Below are 18,003 nucleotides of genomic sequence, written 5' to 3'. Positions count from 1 at the left end.
AGATAAACTCTTAACTCCTATTTCCACCTGCTGATCTTTCTTAAAGAAAATAAACAAACAGCTACATTTGGGTTCCATAGATTATTCTCAATATTCCCCAACAAAGGAGGACAATATTTGTCTTTTGGTGGTCATGCTGTAACTATATAGTTGGAAGTAATTATATAAAGAATTTGCCTTTTTAAGTCTTGCTTTCATTTCCTCCAAATTATAGCATGAATATACCTTGGTTACTCCTTTTTTCTGCTATATTTTGCCCATCTGGTATTAAAGTAGACCTCTCTGTTCTCCTGACAGTTTCCGTCATGGATACTTTCTGGCATCTTTCAATGACCATTTGGTTGCTGAGATCAAGAGATGGGTTCTCTCCAACCCCTACTAATCACTATAGGCTGCTATGAGCACAGCCCTTCTTCTATAGTTGTTTAGCACTGCTGTCTACGGCCATTTTGGATCTGGTTGCAAGCATCTTTCAATGTAATGCCAGATTGACACTTTCTATTCTGCTTGTCAGGTCTTTTAGTGGCTCCTTGTAAATATGGTTTGGTGCTTATCTGCAAGAGTGCTAAACCTCTTTTATAGTTTGGGTGTAGTGGTCTCTTGGAGGAGATTTAGTTCAGTGCTGCAAAGAAGATCAATATAAACTGGGAAACAGATTTCTGCCAGCTATGGTCACCACTGGATGTATTACAGACTTTCCCTCCAGTATCTAGAAAAAAAAAGATTTCAATTCAAGTTATTGTGTATTTTACAGTTTTTGCTACTTTTATGATTTCTGAGGACATGCACATATGCCACAATTGTTGCCTTGCCCTTTGAGGATTGATATGCTGCAGTCGCAGTTCTTGTAGCCTCATGTAGCCTCTGGTGGCAGTGGGGATGGCTGTGTAATTCTGCCCATTCCATTCTGGATTTGGCAGTGCTGGATTACATACTGTTATTATATGTGGCTCAATTCCAGTTGTGCGTTCTCTGTGCCTGACTACCACTTAATTTTCAGTGCCTGCCATGATGTCAGAAGTGTACTCATTGGCCATTTGCTGCCAGCACAGCCACTCCTTTGCAGCATTAGATAAAGATGAATCTTACTCATTGGATCTCACTCATTAATGTTCCCTTCTCCACTCTGTGCAACCCTTTTTGCTTTTTATGAGTCAGTTGGGCTACTTTTGAACATGGGTTAGGGCTCTTTCAGAAGAGTGGTAGGCTTGTGTTCAGAAATACCCTGAGAGATCATAGACACAGAGGAGTGAGTTATGAGGAACACTGGGGAAACACCTGTCTGCTTTACCCCATTCCCCACTCTTTAGCACCAACCATTTGCTAGGCAGAGAACTTGATTGATGGCTCAATGTACTGTTTTAGGCATCCATCTAAAATTGCCCCAATCCATTCTATCCTCTCTAGGAAGACTAATTGGTGATGACACTGGGTGGGAAGGGAAACAAAGCCAGGGAAATCCACCAATCCCTTTCCTTAATTTAGCCTCTAATAAATAAAGCAAAACAACATGGAGTGAGAACAATCTAGAAATGAGGACTTTGCTTCCAGAGTTCAGAGTGAGTATGTCTGCAGCACTTGTATCTATAAGCTGATTTGTGAATGTGAAGATTCCTGTTTTAGGAATTATATATGCTTGTTTATGTGTATGTATATGTTTGTGTTTGTGTACGTGTATATGCATATGTTTGTTTGCATATGTAAGTGTGTGTATGGGGCTGTATGTATATCTTTGTTGCCTGCTCAGGGAAAGATGGGATCGACATGAGTTGAAATAAATGGCTATAATTTGTCTCCTCTTCCTGGCAGATGGCCTTATGCTGACTCAATAGGCATCATTGTGAAAAATTCTGCTTCGATCACGCAGCTGCATGGGTCCAAATATCTTTAAAAATAGCTCTTTGAGCTCCTCCCCCTCGGTACCCTCTGGTAAAGCAGGCTTGCATATAAAAGAAAACATCTACAACAGGGCTGAGCAGGGCCAAGAGATCTAGATTGCAAAAATCTGGATGGCAAAAAAAGAGGGAGAGAAAATGCTAACTCTTTCTGTCATCTAGCGGTCACTTGGATTTTTGCTGCTCAGATCTGGTGGCCATAACCAGCAGCAGAAACTGGGTTACGACAAAGACCTTAAATGAAGCCATTGACTAATAATTTCAAAAAGGAATGGAATGAAAACCGAAAGAAGTGGGGCTGGGCAGGAGCCCAATAGGAGCTCCTAGGAATGATAGCAAGCATTATGGTTGTTCTTTTATCAAAGTTAGTCAGCCCTCTGGGGTATCATGATGTTCCTCAGCCCTCAGCATGGAGCAGGCTTCTACCTCAGTTTTACTTTTGTTCTTTTCATATTGTAAAATACAAAATACATGACAGAAAAGGACTGCATGTCCAGAAGGATTCCTGCCATTTCACAGTTGCACTGATCGGCGTTTCCTCCCCAGGGAGTTGCGATGGTTATACGGCCGCATTTTCATTTCCACAAAAGGTATGGAGAACTCATGTCCTTTCCAGTGATACCAGTTAATACCCTGAGGGGCAAAGAGAGGAAAGGGGATCAATATGCTTGGAATCACTTGCACAGCACCTCTTTCCAGTTATTAGATGCAAATATATCACACTCTTGCAAGCCAAAATATCCCAATAATATGAGTGGGAACTGTTTATAATAATGACAAAACTTTTACCAAACATGTCTAGACATCCTCACCCTTAGGGCTGTAGTATCAACACATATGTAGTACCAAAACATTTCGGCATAAATATTGTGAAGAATGAGGTGTCAAACAAAAGTCCACTCTGGGCTGCAGATAAAAAGATTATATTTTTATTTACTGTATATAATCTGTAAGTAGAAAATAAGGATAGCCACCTAAGGTGGATAAGAGATCATTTGGGCTTGTTATTTTAGTTGTCATTACCACTCCAGAATGCATATAATTTTATTATTTTGTAAGAACCAGAATTAACTAAGCAAAACAAGATATAAACATTCCATCCATAACCACATTCAATCTTAAGACACTTTTTAATTATTTTCTCCATATATATCTCCTCAACATACAGACTACTAGTGCATTTAAAATATGGAGACACTTTTTCCTGCTGTGTTTAATTCTCTTCAAGGGACGTCCTTTTATGGCGAATGGAATTTGTATATTCAAACTTATATTTTACCTGGACTGTGGTTTAAATGCCGTGCAGAATTCTAATTCTTCCAAACTTTTGCCTTATTCTCTGTTTTTTAAATATAATCTTTATTTATTTTAAAACAGTTTCCTAAAGCTCTAAATATAAAGCCTTATGTAATTTTTAGGAAATAAGTGTTTGTATTAGTACAACAACAATAGTATTAATAACAAATCCCAGGCATGGGGAAAAGGTAAACCCTGACCATACTGATAACATTTTCCCCCATACTAGGGTTTTTGCTCTATGGTGTGTTGCTTTCAAACTGTAAGTAGCCTATGAAAGTACTTTGCTGCAATGGCACCATCAGTAGATATTTGGGCTGGAAGAAAATCATGTAGATTGGGGTGAGAGCCAGATGAGTCTCTCTTCTCCATAGATATTATTTGCTATTGTTGTTGTTGTTGTTTTAAAAAAGCTTTTGGCATTTGGTGAAAATGTAAACTGCCATTTGTTTTTAGTTATGAGGGGTTCTTGGTGCTCTCTGAGCTTCTTTTCTTGCAGCTGTACCCAAATTAGGTAACATAATCAGTGCTACTATTTAATCTGATCCCTGAAACTAATCATATGTAAATGATGAACTGTCAGGCTTATCACTCACTCTTATAACCTTTTCAGAAGAAAATAGGGTCTTGCAAACAGTACTGTACCCATCCTGCTCTTACCTGGCTGTGTCGGGATTCACCATATTTACCATTGAGGTTGGTTCGATGGCAGTTTTTATACCACCAGGCCCCTTTGTATGACATAGCACAGTTTGTAACGGCAACATCATTGTCTCTGTCTTTGGTGGAAAATGGACGTCCCTGATGATAGCTGAGTGAATCCCCTGCAAAGTAAGGCATCACCTTAATTTTTTCCATCTTTCTCTTGAAGGGACAACAAAGGATTGATATATCCATGCTGGTTTCCTGAGAACTACAATAATATTCAAGAACTATAATAAAGTGGACTATCCCAGTCTGATTCCGGAGCTAAAAATTTAAATGTCTTCACAGCATGTGCTCAGGTGCTCAGGTGCCCATCATCAAACAATATTTGCTAAGTGATGTACTTATATGTGAATCATATAATAATAATTACAGCTAATATTTTTATCTTTCTGTAGGCAGATAAGTCTTAAGAAGACTAGAGATGATTCTTGTAATGTACTGGCCTTTTGTTATACTGAAAGTACTTGCTTGTCTGTATCGTTTGTTAATTACTCTATTCACATGTATGTTGTAATGGTTGCTGGGCTGGCCCAGACTGGTTGTCTCCAGCTGGCTACGTAGGTCTTTGGGTGGGAAACCACTGCTTTAAACCTACTGGTCACCGCCTATCGGCCAACTGTGTAAATAGCTGCACAACAGCTCTTACGTTGCTTCTGTTATGTTCTGACCTTCAATAAAGCCTGTTGCTGTATTGAACCTTCCATCTCGCTCAATGCCTGCAAAGAACTGGCTATACAACACTGGCAACGAAAGTGGGATGTGCTGCTTCATCGTAAGAGCCTGAAGTCACTAGGGGGTGAGACCAGCACAGAGCCTGGTAGGGAACAGCATTCCCCCCCCCCTCGGTCTGTCTAGCAAGCCATGCTGGAGAACACCCCGCCCTGAGGATCTGTCCCAGGGCCTACACAGAAGCCAGCAGCATGAGGCAATATGACACATGAGCCGTGAAGACTACGCACCATGGCGAAGGTCGGAAAGCTCGAGGAATTCGATGTGACACACTTGGAGAGATGGTCGTCCTGCATTTCCTGTGTGGAGAACTACCTGCATGCAAATCAAGTCAGCGAAGATAGGCTGAAGGCTGCAACCCTCCTCTGCATGTGCGGCCCAGCCACCTTTGATATCGCCAAGAACTTGGTCGCCCTGGTGCTACTGGAAACCGTCACGTATGCTGACCTCAAGAAAAAACTGCACGACCATTTTGAGCCTAAGCTATCGGTGATAGCATGGAGGCACGCCTTCGAACAACGTGAACAACCCGGCGAGTCGGCAACCAAATTCATCATAGCGCTGCATCACAATGAACAAGCAGACACCTCAAATTCTGTCGCCACGAATGTTGAGGTGGTCTATCTTCCTTTTGGCCTACGACTACAGGCTGGTTCACAAACCCGGCAAAGAAATGGGCCACGCAGATGGCCTTAGCAGATTGCCCTTGCCACACATGGAGCCGGATCCAGCTCCAGCTGCATGCATTTTAGCAATACAAGATTTGCCAGAGTTTCCCCTACATGTGGGAGATGTCGCTGGAGAAACGGTAGCCGACAAAATCCTGAGTCGCGTGTTAGCTTGGATTCACATAGGATTGCTGGAAAATAGAGGGGACCCTGAGTTCCAGAGTTTTTCCAGTCAGAAAAATGAGCTTTCAGCTCACAAGGGATGCATTCTTTGGAGCAGCAGGTTTGTAGTCCCCAGTTCACTCAGGCCCAGGGTTCTCCGATCTCTGCTTGAAGGCCATCTGGGCATCGTCTGCATGAAGGCACTGGCAAAGAGCTACCTCTGGTGGCCAGGGCTAGATAAAGCTATTGAGGCCCAAGTACACGGGTGTTACACATGTCAGCAGTCCAGACCAGAGATGCTGCAAGCCCCTGTCCACCGATGGGAGGAAATGCACACACCGTGGTCAAGAATCCATGTAGATTTTGCCGGGCTCTTTCAGGGACAGTTGTTTTTAATAGTGGTCGACAGCCACTCTAAATGGTTGGAGGTGGTTCCAATTTCCAATTTAACTACTGCAGGGACCATCCAGATGTTGTGGTCACTGTTTGCAATGGATGGGCTTTCAGACGTCATAGTCTCCAACAACGGAGCCCAGTTCACTGTGGCAGAATTCCAGGCCTTTCTCAGGGCCAACCTTATAAGGCATGCCACGTTGACTCCCTTTCACCCATTGTCAAACGGGCAGGCAGAATGGATGGTTCGTAAAACCAAAGAATCACTCAAATGCAGCCGCGAGAGTTGTACTGGGGGTCTCCCGATACTCCCATGTCACACCTTTGCTCTGCGAGCTGCATTGGTTGCCAGTTGTCTTCCGGGTGAGGTTCAAGGTGTTGGTAATGACCTACAAAGCCCTCCATGGCATGGGTCCAGAATACCTTGGGGAGCACCTGCAGCCGGCGTCAACTTCCCTCCGCCCAGTACGCTCCCACAGAGAGGGCCTCCTCAGGGTGCCACCGGTCAAAGAATGCCGACTGGTGGCCCCCAGGGGGAGAGCGTTCTCTGTGGGTGCACCGGATTTATGGAACCATCTTCCGGTTGAGCTCCGGATGGCGCCCGATCTCCGCTCCTTCCGGCGCGATCTTAAAACCCATCTCTTTAAACAAGCGGGCCTGGCCTGATGGGACGGGGTGGGATTTTTATAAATGATTTCAATTTTAAATTTGTATTATTTATGGGCATTGTTTAATCATGTTTTAATAATTTTAATTTTTGTATCTAATTTTTATGTATTGCCCTGTTCACCGCCCTGAGTCTCTTGAGAGAAGGGCGGTATACAAATTAAATAAATAAATAAATAAATAAATAAATGCATTACTACAGGGGACTGGCACAACAGGCTGGCCGATTTCTTGTTATGCCAGCATACAATGCCTTGCACAGCTACAGGCAAGAGCCCCTCAGAGCTTCACTGGGGCAAGAGGCTAATAACCAAACTGGACAGACTGCACCCTGATAGAGTAGCCTCTGATATGGCACATCCAAAAGCACCTAGGAATTTACAGGTGGGGGACCAGGTTTGGACCCGGAACTATGGGCAAGGGCAGTTGTGGGTGCCAGCAAAAGTTGTCAAGGTGTCTGGACCACTCTCCTTCGAGGTGGTCCTGGAAGATGGGCAAGTCATTTGCTGACATGTTGATCACTTGCGCCGGTGACTAACAGAGCAGTCACTGGCTCAGGACTCCCAAGGGGAGCAGACCTGGAGTCCACAACCAGCAGAGCAGTTTGTACACTCTGAGACATTTCATGCACAAGAGAATGGGGACGGGGCCATAAAAGTGCTTTCCCCGACATGACCACAGTCATCCAACACCCAGTAGCAGCCTTGCCGATTTTGCAGCACATTTAGACTTTGGTTTGGGCCAACCGGGACAGGCCAGCCAAAGGGACTCGAGTAGTTTTGACTCCACCAAACTGCAGAGCCCAGGCCTACCCAGCACGGCAGGCGAACCGGTAGACCGGGAGATTCCGGCAACCCCCTGATGCTCCGAACGAGCATGAAGAACCCCTAAGTACCTACAAGAATTCATAACTAAATGAATGTGTGTGCTATCCAGGGGGAAGGGGTGTAATGTACTGGCCTTTTGTTATGCTGAAAGTACTTGCTTGTCTGTATCATTTGTTAATTGCTCTATTCACATATATGTTGTAACGGTTGCTGGGCTGATCCAGACTGGTTGTCTCCAGCCAGCTAAGTAGGTCTTTGGGCAGGAAACCACTGCTTTAAACCTATTGGTCGCTGCCTATTGGCCAACCATATAAATAGCTGCGCAGCAGCTCCTATGTTGCTTCTGTTATGTTCTGACCTTCAATAAAGCCTCTTGCTGTTTTGAACCTTCTGTCTTGCTCAATGCCTGCAAGAACTGGCTACACAGCAAATCTAATATTTTCAAGGGTGACATAATATAGTTAGAAATGACTTCCGAGTCCTACAAAAATTTCCACCAAAGATGACAAAATGGAGCTACTTAAATCTCCTGGGAATACAGTCTAACTCTGTACCTTTCTTATCCTTCTGTGTCACAACCATTTCTATAGTGGTTTTTCTGTCTCTTGGCAGCTGAAATAAGATTGTTATGTGACTTCAAGTATTGTACTATGATGAACAGAGTATCAGCCCATATAAACAGTGTTGATCTTCTGTGCAGTTGTGGAAATTGGACCAAATTAAACAGTGGCAACATCAGGATTTTAAGAATGAATTGTTGCATGTAAATGGCTTGTAATGGGACATCATGGCTGTACTGTAAACAGATAGCACTTGGCTATTTATTTTTGTTAGGAAGAGAGGACAGCTGAACATTTTGGCGTAAAATAGTAGCTTTCAGAGTAGGTGGCTACATCCTCCAATACACATCTTGCTCCAATACATATGCATATTTTATGCTGGTTTTTAGGATCCTTAAGGACTGCAGTGTTATATGAGTAGCATTTTCAGCTTTTGAGACAACTGAGGTACTGGAACAACTGATTAAACTTTTTAAAACTAAAAAATACTATTACTTTCTATAGAATTTGTTCTATAGAAATTGATTATGGAATCAATTTGATATGCAAATGTTAAGGGGTCTAGGACAACTTGCCACAGCCAACTCACCCTGGCTCTAATGCCCTGGCCATCTCAACTGGGACAACTCACTGCAGGACAAATCAATGCAGAACAATTCAAGAGAGAGACAAGAGAATTGCAGTGGGCCTTGTCTTTCTTTAAACTTGAATCTTCTCAAATCAGAAGTCCTCGAGGCTGGGGTGAGTCAGAGCCTGGAATCACAGCAGCTCATTGGCCAAGCCGTGAAGCAGGCATGGCACTCCTGGGTACTCCCTGCAGAGATCCAGGCCTAAAGCATGGTGCACCTGTGAGAGAAGGCCCATCACCGCTGCCATTTCTTCCAAGCACACCCACTGTGAGGACCAGCTGCTCTGCTGACATCCAGGCACTGGTCCCTTGTCTCCAGCCTTGCCAAATGCTCAGGGCTGGAAAGAGAAGTGATGGGCTTGGGGCTCTTTGGGAGCTTCGTTTTAAAAAGGGTCGCAAATTTCTCTGGGGCTATTTACTCAGCCAGAAAGAATTCCTAGTTGGTCCAGTGGCATTTTCCTGGCCAGTCAATGGAAGATTCCTTGGAGATTCCTGGGATTGACCCATTTGTTCCCACTCTGCCACAAGGATCCAAAAGAAGAAGAAGAAAAGGACTGACAGCAGCAGCCTTCAGGCTAGTCTAGAGAAAAGAAGGACTAAGGGTGACATGGTAGCAGTGTTTCAATATCTTAGGGGCTGTCACAAAAAAAGGGGGGATGTCAACATATTCTCCAAAGCACCTGAAGGTGGGACAAGGAGCAATGGATGGAAACTAAAACCTAAAACTAAGGAGAAATTTCCTGACAGAACAATTAACCAGTGGAATGACTTGCCTCCAGAAGCTGTGGGTGCTTCAATACTAGAGATTTTTAAAAGGAGATTGGACAACCATTTGTCTGAAATGGTACAGGGTTTCATGCTTGAGTAGGGGGTTGAACTAGAAGACCTCCCTTCAGTGGCGTAGCGTGGGTTGTCAGCACCCGGGGCAAGGCAACCGGAAGCGGAAATAGAGGGGTGGGCGGGCAGTGACGTCACGGCACTGCTGAAAAGACGCGCCCCGCAGCGGCGTAGACTTTCCAAGAAGAGTCGCGCGCATGCGGGATGCTTCCGGGTCCCTCTCGAGGGCGGCTGGGCGGGGCTCCGACCTGCAAGAGCCGCTGCATTCAAGCTCGCACGTGAGCCCCGCTAAATAAAGCCACGTATGCGCACGAAGCTAGGCCGGCCGGCCAGCGGGTCCGTCTTCACTCGGCCAAACCTGCCAGGGCGCCTGCGGGGCGCTTGCGGTTGGCCTGAGCCTGGGCAGAGAGTTGGCCGCTTCTATTAATTTTATTCAGTTTATGTGGCCGCCCATCTCACCTGCCGGACTCATTTCGCTTTGCAAGAAAGAGCAGCTCGAGAGCGGAGCCAAGCCAACTCTGTGCAGCCCTTGGGGCTCCCTGAGCAGCTCAGTGCGAGCGCCTCCCCCAGATGTTGCGCCTGGTGTGGCCGGCCCCCCCTGCACCCCCCACACTACACCACTGCCTCCCTTCCAATTCTGTTATTCTGAAGAAGAGAATGAATGGGAATGATGTCAAGGAAGTGGTTCTAAGGGTTGAAAGCCCATAGATTAGTTCCTTTCCCTCTCCCCCATCCTTCATTCTCCCTGCTCCATAAGAAGACCTGTTGAGATAGTCTGGGATGGGAGGAGTAATTTTTAAAGGCATACCAGCAGTGCCATTATATTCCCCTATCCGGAGCTTGTACAGATTCCTGGCATCTCCAATGGAAAACTTGTCATAATAGGCATAAGTTGTTTCTTGACCATCTCTCATATCTATTCGCAGTTCATAGCGCCCTTGTGATGTGATCTTGTGCATATTATCTAGCCCTGGAGAGAACATAAACAGAACATAAGCAGAGATTTTATAAGACTTTGTATCTAGAAATCTGTAAACAATGAATAATGGAATTCATATTTCAGATGGTATTTCTGTCTTTGGTTATATTTTATCATTTATTATATTGTTGTATTCAGGAAAGTATTTATGAAAATAAAAACCAATAAAATGTAAAAATATTTCATTGGTTGTGTTAAAGATACTAGTCTCCTTTGAAAGATCCAAATAAGTCTCTACAATATTTTTTATAGTAGGTTACTATTTCATTTATATGTTAATAAGCATACCGGGTATCTGATTTGGAAACCTCTTCCAAAGCCAACTTGATGAACTTGCTGTACGGGTGTGAAGGCTGCTTTTACAGTAGAATGACTATTAAAAACAACAATAACACTGATCCACTGGCCTAGCCTTTTGAGGAAGGGATAGTTTATTTCTTTACCACATCCAGAAATTTTTCATGATGGTTCTAGAAAGCTCTTTATGCTGTATGTCAAGCTGTTTTTGCCCGACTGGTATTGGTATCCTCATCTTATATGGGGAACTGATCAGCATACACGTCCATGAATTTTCCAAGATCATGAAATCCTCAGGGCACAGAGATTATTTAATGAATATCATTACACTTATCTTAAACCAATTTATTCCAATAATCTGTTTTGTATGTTTCCCTCACTGAAATTCATGACTATGCTGAAAAATTCTCTAGTGATTCTCCTATCCTGCCCCTTTAAACACAGAGGCTATTAATCTCTCTCTCCCTCCCCACGTTTTCCCTCTGAGATGGATTTGCAGATTTTTTTTGTGGGAATGGGTGAGAAATGTTGAGGGAGAGGTCAAGGAACCATATGTTTTAATCTTCTAGGGAGAGACAAAGAAATCTGACAGCAAGTTAAAGAGCAAAATCTTGCTACCTCAATGAAATGAAGAAACATAACCCGCAGAATCTCTTTTCTGCTATTCCAGGCATAGAAAAGGAATAGTTTGACTCCTTAATAATTTCCTTCCACAGGACTAAAGGAGACAATGAAGTGAAAAATGAAGTACAATTTTTTTTTACCAAAATGCCCATCCAGAATACATTAGTCACAAATTAAAAACTACGGTTGTTGGTAAAAGGGAGAGTTAGAGCTACCTTTCATGATCAAATAAGTTTGCCAGTTTGGTTCTTTGTTTTATGGAAGAGGAATAGTTAATACATCAAATCAAATCAAATTCTCCTCCACAGATCCAGGCGTATTTATTAGGCTAAATGGATACTGAACATTTGTGTACAGCAGATGGCAGCATCTACTTGATCTTGGTTGTTTCTAAAGCAGTGTTGAACCTGGTTAAGACTTGGAAGGGAAATCATTAGGAAATCCAAAGGCTGCAGGGTAGACTGGGAATCTGGGGGGAAAAACTCTTGTGCATTACTGACCAAAAATTTATATAGCCATATCTGTATAGCTACCTTGAGTCAGACTCAGATTGAGAGAATCTTTATTTTTATAGAGCGCAGCTAGATTAGGAATTAGCATCTTCTCAGCATAGACTTTCTTGGGGGATATTGTGTTTAATGTAGTATATAGTCTGTCACAGAAGAACAGAGTTCTCTGTAGTAAAGGAATTCATTTAATTATGTCCTACTGATATTTCCTTATAATACACTAAGGTAGGGCTAGGACGTATATTGTGCTTCCTGTACAATTGCCTGTTGGAAGGAATATAAACTTAATGCACAATAACGCCTTAGCGTAGGCTTGTCTTTCAGCAGATACTATAATGCTGTATAACTGCATGTGATACAATTAAAAGTATATGTGTAGAACACAATAATTCCATGTCATCTGAACAAAGAATTTGATCAACACATTCTATGGAAGCAAAAGGGCAATTTGGATTGCCATGTTACTTGCACAGTAAGGTAGAAGCAAAGAACCCATTCTATGTGCTTTCATAGCATGTGGTTTGTCATTAATAAAAATCAGAACAAAAAATGAATAAAGCTGGCAAGCCAACCAAACTATTTGTCAAGGCAGAGAAAACCATGATTAAAATGGGTGATTGGGGAGAAGGGGAGACAGAGAAAATGTGTATATGTTTTCAGATGCTATGATGAGCAGATATCTAGTTTCTCCATAGACAGAGTCAGTGGCAAACAAAATTAGCAATTTGTTACCCAGCCAGAACTCATCCTCTAGGTTTCCAAAGCCAGTGCGATAGTCTGCCCATTTGCGAAAGAAATCAGTCAATCCATTGTGTCTTCTCTGGAAGACCTGCAAGGTGAAAGATACTGTAAGACAGGGGTGTCAAACTCCATTTCCTTGAGGGCTGCATCAGGGTTGTGGTTGACTTTGGGGGACCAGGGTGGGCATAGTGGGGGTGGGCGTGGCAGGGTGGGCATGGGTGTGGCCACCTCAACATTGCTCATATCGGGGCACCTGTAGTGGCCTGGGCGGGGCTAGGTGGATCCATTGTCTCCAGCCGAGGAAGGTGAGACCAGGATGAGCACTATACCCTTCTCCATCATATGAGCCTTACTGTCCCTCTCAAGCCATGCAGAGGACTCCCAGTGATGTGGGTTACCCGGAGCCCTGGGCAATGGAGGGCAAGGACCCAGTCCAGCCTTTCTCATGGGGGCACCCGGCTGTGCTTCTCTCCTCAAGGCTGCTGCTGATTGGCTTACTCTCCTTTGAATCCAAAGCATCTTCAGCGATAGGATGGAAGACCATGAGGAGAGGTCAGGAGGATGAGACAAGGGGATGGCAAAAGGGCAGCAGGGCTGCTCGTGGCCATGTGCTAAGGCAGGACTTCCCTCAGACTTTTCCTCCCTCTCATTATAATCTTCCTTCCTTCCTTAATTCCGTCCTTTCCTTCCTTCCTTCCCTCTCTCCCTCCCTCCCTTCTTCTCACCTCTTTCCTTCCTCCATGCTCAGGAAGGGCTGATGGGAGGGGGAGAGATTGCTACCAGCATCCATACCACTGCCAGACGTCGCTATCCCACGGGGCGGGGCAGGTCCCAGCAAAAGGGAAGCCTCATGGCTGTAAGGTTAGGTCAGTGAGCAGGCCATGGAGGTGCTGATGGGAGAGAGGGGTGATGCTAATCTACAACCTGGTTGCATCCGTCAAAGCCAGAACATGCTCAATCTTAGATCCACAGGGTAGCCCTGGAACCAGCAAGGAGCTGCCCTGCCGCCTCTGTCCCATCTCTGAGTGTGCACACAGGAGAGAGCCAGTGCTGGCATCCTGGGTGAAGTCAGCCTGCAGGCCAAGACATTAAGCAGGGTTGCCAGACTCCACTTGCATGCATTGCCCAGGGCACAGGGCAGGGGCGCTCCATCGTTGGTTCCAGGGCTGCCCCGTGGATCTAAGGCTGAACATGTTCTGGCTTTGATGGCTGGCACCAGGTTGTAGATCAGTGCCCGGTTGGCCTGGGCTGGGCCAAGTTGCCACGGGCCAGTCCTTTGCTGTTTCCAGAGCAGGTCCCTGGGCCAGACAGAACCACATGGTGGGTCGGATCTGGCCCACGGGCCTTGTGTTTGACATGTCTGCTGTAAGAAATGAGAAGATTTGCAATATATCTTGCAGGAAGATGTGTGATATTTCTAAGAGAAAACCTCAAAGGGAAAAAGTTGATGAGTTTAAAATAGACATAAGAAATTCCAGGGAGTTTCTGAACTAGTTGTACACTTTCCTTACATTCAGTGAAAGAATTTATTTACCAGATTTTTAAACCACTGCATTTTTTCTTTTACTCCAGTCAGTTTATATGCAAGACAACAACACAAGTGAAAAAAGTAAAACCATGAAAACCATTACCATTGATTTCAGGGGGAAAAAAACAACCTTCTGTGCGGAAAAATGGAAAGATTTGGCATTACCCACGATGGAGGAATAATTGGTGGAAGTGACAGAACCTACTGAGATGGACAAACTGACTTCTTTGATTTACATTAATCAATAGCCTGGAAACCCCTTATGGACTTTTTGTGTAAGAAAGAAAATGATTTAATAGCATGGTTTAGATCCGTGGTGGCGAACCTATGGCACACATGCCACAGGTTCAATCAATCAATCAATTTCAACTTCTTGCGAAAAAAAAAAGATCTCACAAAGTTGGAATTGATTGACTGAGCTTTTTAGTCCCACCCAGTCTGCCGTTACTACCACAGCCATGCCCACCCAATGGGCCATGACCACCCAATTGGCCACGCCCACCCAGCACCCAACGATACATAACTGCGTTTAGGGTTGCACTTTGGGCCCTCGGTCTCTAAAAGGTTCGTCATCACTAGTTTAGATGATTGAAAAGGCTACAGAACGAAAGAAATTAGGATGAAATCTCAGGGGAGAGGTACACAAACACACACAAACATGTTATCTGTTTTTTATTTAAAATCTTTCAAGAAAAACTATTTAAAAACACTTCAGTGAAGCTATATCAATTAATTAACCAAAAATCTTCTGGAATGGCTTGATTTTGACCAACTTCTAGAAGACTGGCATGGTTGGGCATGCTGTCTTCCTGTGGCTTGACCCAAGAGAGAAGTATCTCTTCCTAGCCTCAGCCATTGTAGTGGTGGTAGAGGGAACTATGAGCAATTTTCTCCATATAGTTGATATTAGAATAGATTAATTCTGGTTGAAGGAGGTAGTCCCGAAGATATGAATATTTAATACTGAATGTTGATTATTATCCCTTTTTATCTTTATTGCTATACCAGAAGTTCTACAAACATCTGAAATATGATTCCCCCCCACTCTTTTAGGAAATCAGGGATGATTTCTAGATATGTTGTTGGACAACTTCTCAAGTGAATCAACATGATCAGGGGTCTTCAAACTTGGTACACTGGTTTAGGAATTCTGGGAGTTGAAGTCCACAAGTCATAAGAGGGCCATGTTTGAAGACCCTTGTGCTAGATGGAACCTAAACTATTTGTGCTCAGCTGTGAGAGCAGCAATAGCAGGATTTTTTAAAAAAAATTTAAGCCACTCCAGCCGGAAAGATGAGCAGCTTTATCTGCGAAAGTTTGAATATGAACTTGAATAAGCAAGCTTTGAAATGGATGGAGTAGGAATGCATTTTTCTTCATGCAGGTTATGTAAGAAATGTTTGAATTTTATGGCTTCACTTGGCTTTACAGTATGTGAGTGGTTTATTGTTACTTTTGCTATCTCTGATCTATCTTTTGAGGATGGCTTTGTTGTTGTTGTTGTGTTGTTAGCTGCAAAGTCGTGTCCGACCCATCGCAACCCCATGGATAATGTTCCTCCAGGCCTTCCTGTCCTCTACCATCTTCTGGAGTCCATTTAAGCTCATGCCTACTGCTTCAGTGACTCCATCCAGCCACCTCATTTTCTGTCATCCCTTTCTTCTATTGCCCTCACTCTTTCCCAGCATTAGGCTCTTCTCCAGTGAGTCCTCCCTTCTCATTAGGTGGCCAAAGTATTTGAGTTTCAACTTCAGGATCTGGCCTTCTAAAGAGCAGTCAAGGTTGATCTCCTCTAGGACTGACCTGTTTGATCGCCTTGCAGTCCAAGGGACTCGCAGGAGTCTTCTCCAGCACCATAGTTCAAAGGCCTCAATTCTTTGGTGCTCAGCCTTTCTTATGGTCCAACTTTCACAGCCATACATTGCAACTGGGAAGACCATAGCCTTGACTATATGGACTTTTGTTGACAGGGTGATGTCTCTGCTTTTTAGTATGCTGTCTAGATTTGCCATTGCTTTCCTCCCCAGGAGCAAGCGTCTTTTAATTTCTTGGCTACAGTCCCCATCTGCAGTGATCTTGGAGCCCAGGAAAATAAAATCTGTCACTACGTCCATTTCTTCTCCATCTATTTGCCAGGAATTGAGAGGGCTGGATGCCATGATCTTGGTTTTCTTAATGTTAAGTTTCAGGCCAACTTTTGTACCCTCCTTCTTCACCCGCAACAAGAGGTTCTTTAGTTCTTCTTCACTTTCTGCCATTAGAGTGGTATCATCTGCAAATCTTAGGTTGTGGATATTTCTCCCAGCAAACTTAATTCCAACTTTTGATTCATCTAGCCTTGCCTTTCTCATGATGTGCTCTGCATATAAGTTAAATAGGCAGGGCGATAGTATGCAGCCTTGCCGGACTCCTTTCCCAATTTTGAACCAATCGGTGGTTCCGTATCCAGTTCTCACTGTTGCTTCTTGACCCGCATGTAGGTTTCTAAAGAGACAAATGAGATGGTCTGGTACTCCCACCTCTTTAAGAACTTGCCACAGTTTGTTGTGATCCACACAATCAAAGGCTTTATCATAGTCAATGAAGCAGAAGTAAATGTTTTTTGGAACTGCCTAGCTTTCTCCATGATCCAGCGTATGTTGGCAATTTGATCTCTAGTTCCTCTGCCTCTTCGAAATCCTGCCTGTACTTCTGGTAGTTCTCGATCCACATACTGCTGGAGTCTAGCTTGTAGGATTTTAAGCATAACTTTACTAGCATGTGAAATGAGTGCAATGGTGCGATAGTTTGAACATTCTTTGGCACTGCTTTTCTTTGGAATTGGAATGTAAACTGATCTTTTCCAATCCTGTGGCCACTGTTGAGTTTTCCAAATTTGTTGGCAAATTGAGTGTAGCACTTTCACTGCATCATCTTTTAAGTTTTTAAATAGCTCAGCTGGAATACTGTCACCTCCACTATCTTTGTTGTTGCTCAGTTTTTTAAAGGCCCACTTCACTTCACATTCTATGATGTCTGGCTCAAGGTCAGTGACCACCTCATCATGGTTATCAGGGATGTTAAGCTCAATTTTGTATATTTCTTCTGTGAAATTTTGTCACCTCTTCTTAATCTCTTCTGCCTCTGTTAGGTCCCTGCCATTTTGGTCCTTTATCATGCCCATTTTTGCATGAAATGTTCCCTTCATCTCTCCAAATTTCTTGAAGAGATCTCTAGTCCTCCCTATTCTATTGTTTTCTTCTATTTCTTTGCACTGTTCATCTAAGAAGGCATTCTTATCTCTTCTAGCTATTCTCTGGAATTCTGCATTCAATTGGGTGTATCTTTCTTTTTCTCCTTTGCCTTTGGCTTCCCTCCTGTCCTCAGCTATTTGCAAAGCTTCCTCAGGCAGCTATTTTGCTTTCTTGCATTTCTTTTTCTTTGGCATGGTTTTAGTTGTTACTTCTTGTACAATGTTGTGAACCTCTGTCCATAGTTCTTCAGGCACTCTGTCTATCAGATCTATTTCCTTAAATCTATTTGTCACCTCTACTATATATTTGTCAGGGATATGATTTAATTCATACCTGAGTGGCCTAGTGCTTTTCCCTATTTTCTTCAGTTTAAGCCTAAACTTTGCAAGGAGAAGCTCATGGTCTGAGCCACAGTCAGCTCCTGGTCTTGTTTTTACTGACTGTATAGAGCTTCTCCATCTTTGGCTGCACAGCACATAGTCAATCTGATTTCTGTGTTGACCGTCTGGTGATGTCCATGTGTAGAGCCATCTCTTGGGTTGTTGGAAAAGAGTGCTTGCTATGACCATCGTATTCTCTTGACAAAATTCTATCAGCCTTTGCTCTGCTTCATTTTATACTCCAAGGCCAAACGTGCCTGTTATTCCGGTTATGTTTTGGCTTCCTACTTTAGCATTCCAATCCCCCATGATGATAAGGACATCATTTTTTGGTGTTAGTTCT

The 18,003-nt window shown here is 43.6% G+C and overlaps 1 protein-coding gene across 1 annotated transcript in view; it reads right to left on the bottom strand.

Annotated features, from left to right (window-relative positions):
- Positions 1-2,408: 2,408 nt before the first annotated feature.
- TNR (tenascin R) overlaps positions 2,409-18,003 on the bottom strand; it is a gene marked incomplete at both ends in the record, with an annotated part of 123,083 nt that continues 107,488 nt past the window's right edge. Inside the window, 4 exons of the mRNA XM_083359442.1 lie at positions 2,409-2,528; positions 3,852-4,015; positions 10,178-10,339; positions 12,511-12,607. Coding sequence (XP_083215568.1) covers positions 2,409-2,528; positions 3,852-4,015; positions 10,178-10,339; positions 12,511-12,607 — 543 coding nt within the window. The remainder of the gene's footprint in view (positions 2,529-3,851; positions 4,016-10,177; positions 10,340-12,510; positions 12,608-18,003) is intronic.

This window comes from Vipera ursinii (genome assembly GCF_947247035.1).
Source record: "Vipera ursinii genome assembly, chromosome: 3".
NCBI classification, from domain to species: Eukaryota; Metazoa; Chordata; class Lepidosauria; order Squamata; family Viperidae; genus Vipera; species Vipera ursinii.
The sequence above is the reverse complement of the archived record's forward strand: the minus strand, read 5'-3'. Positions and strand labels throughout refer to the sequence as shown.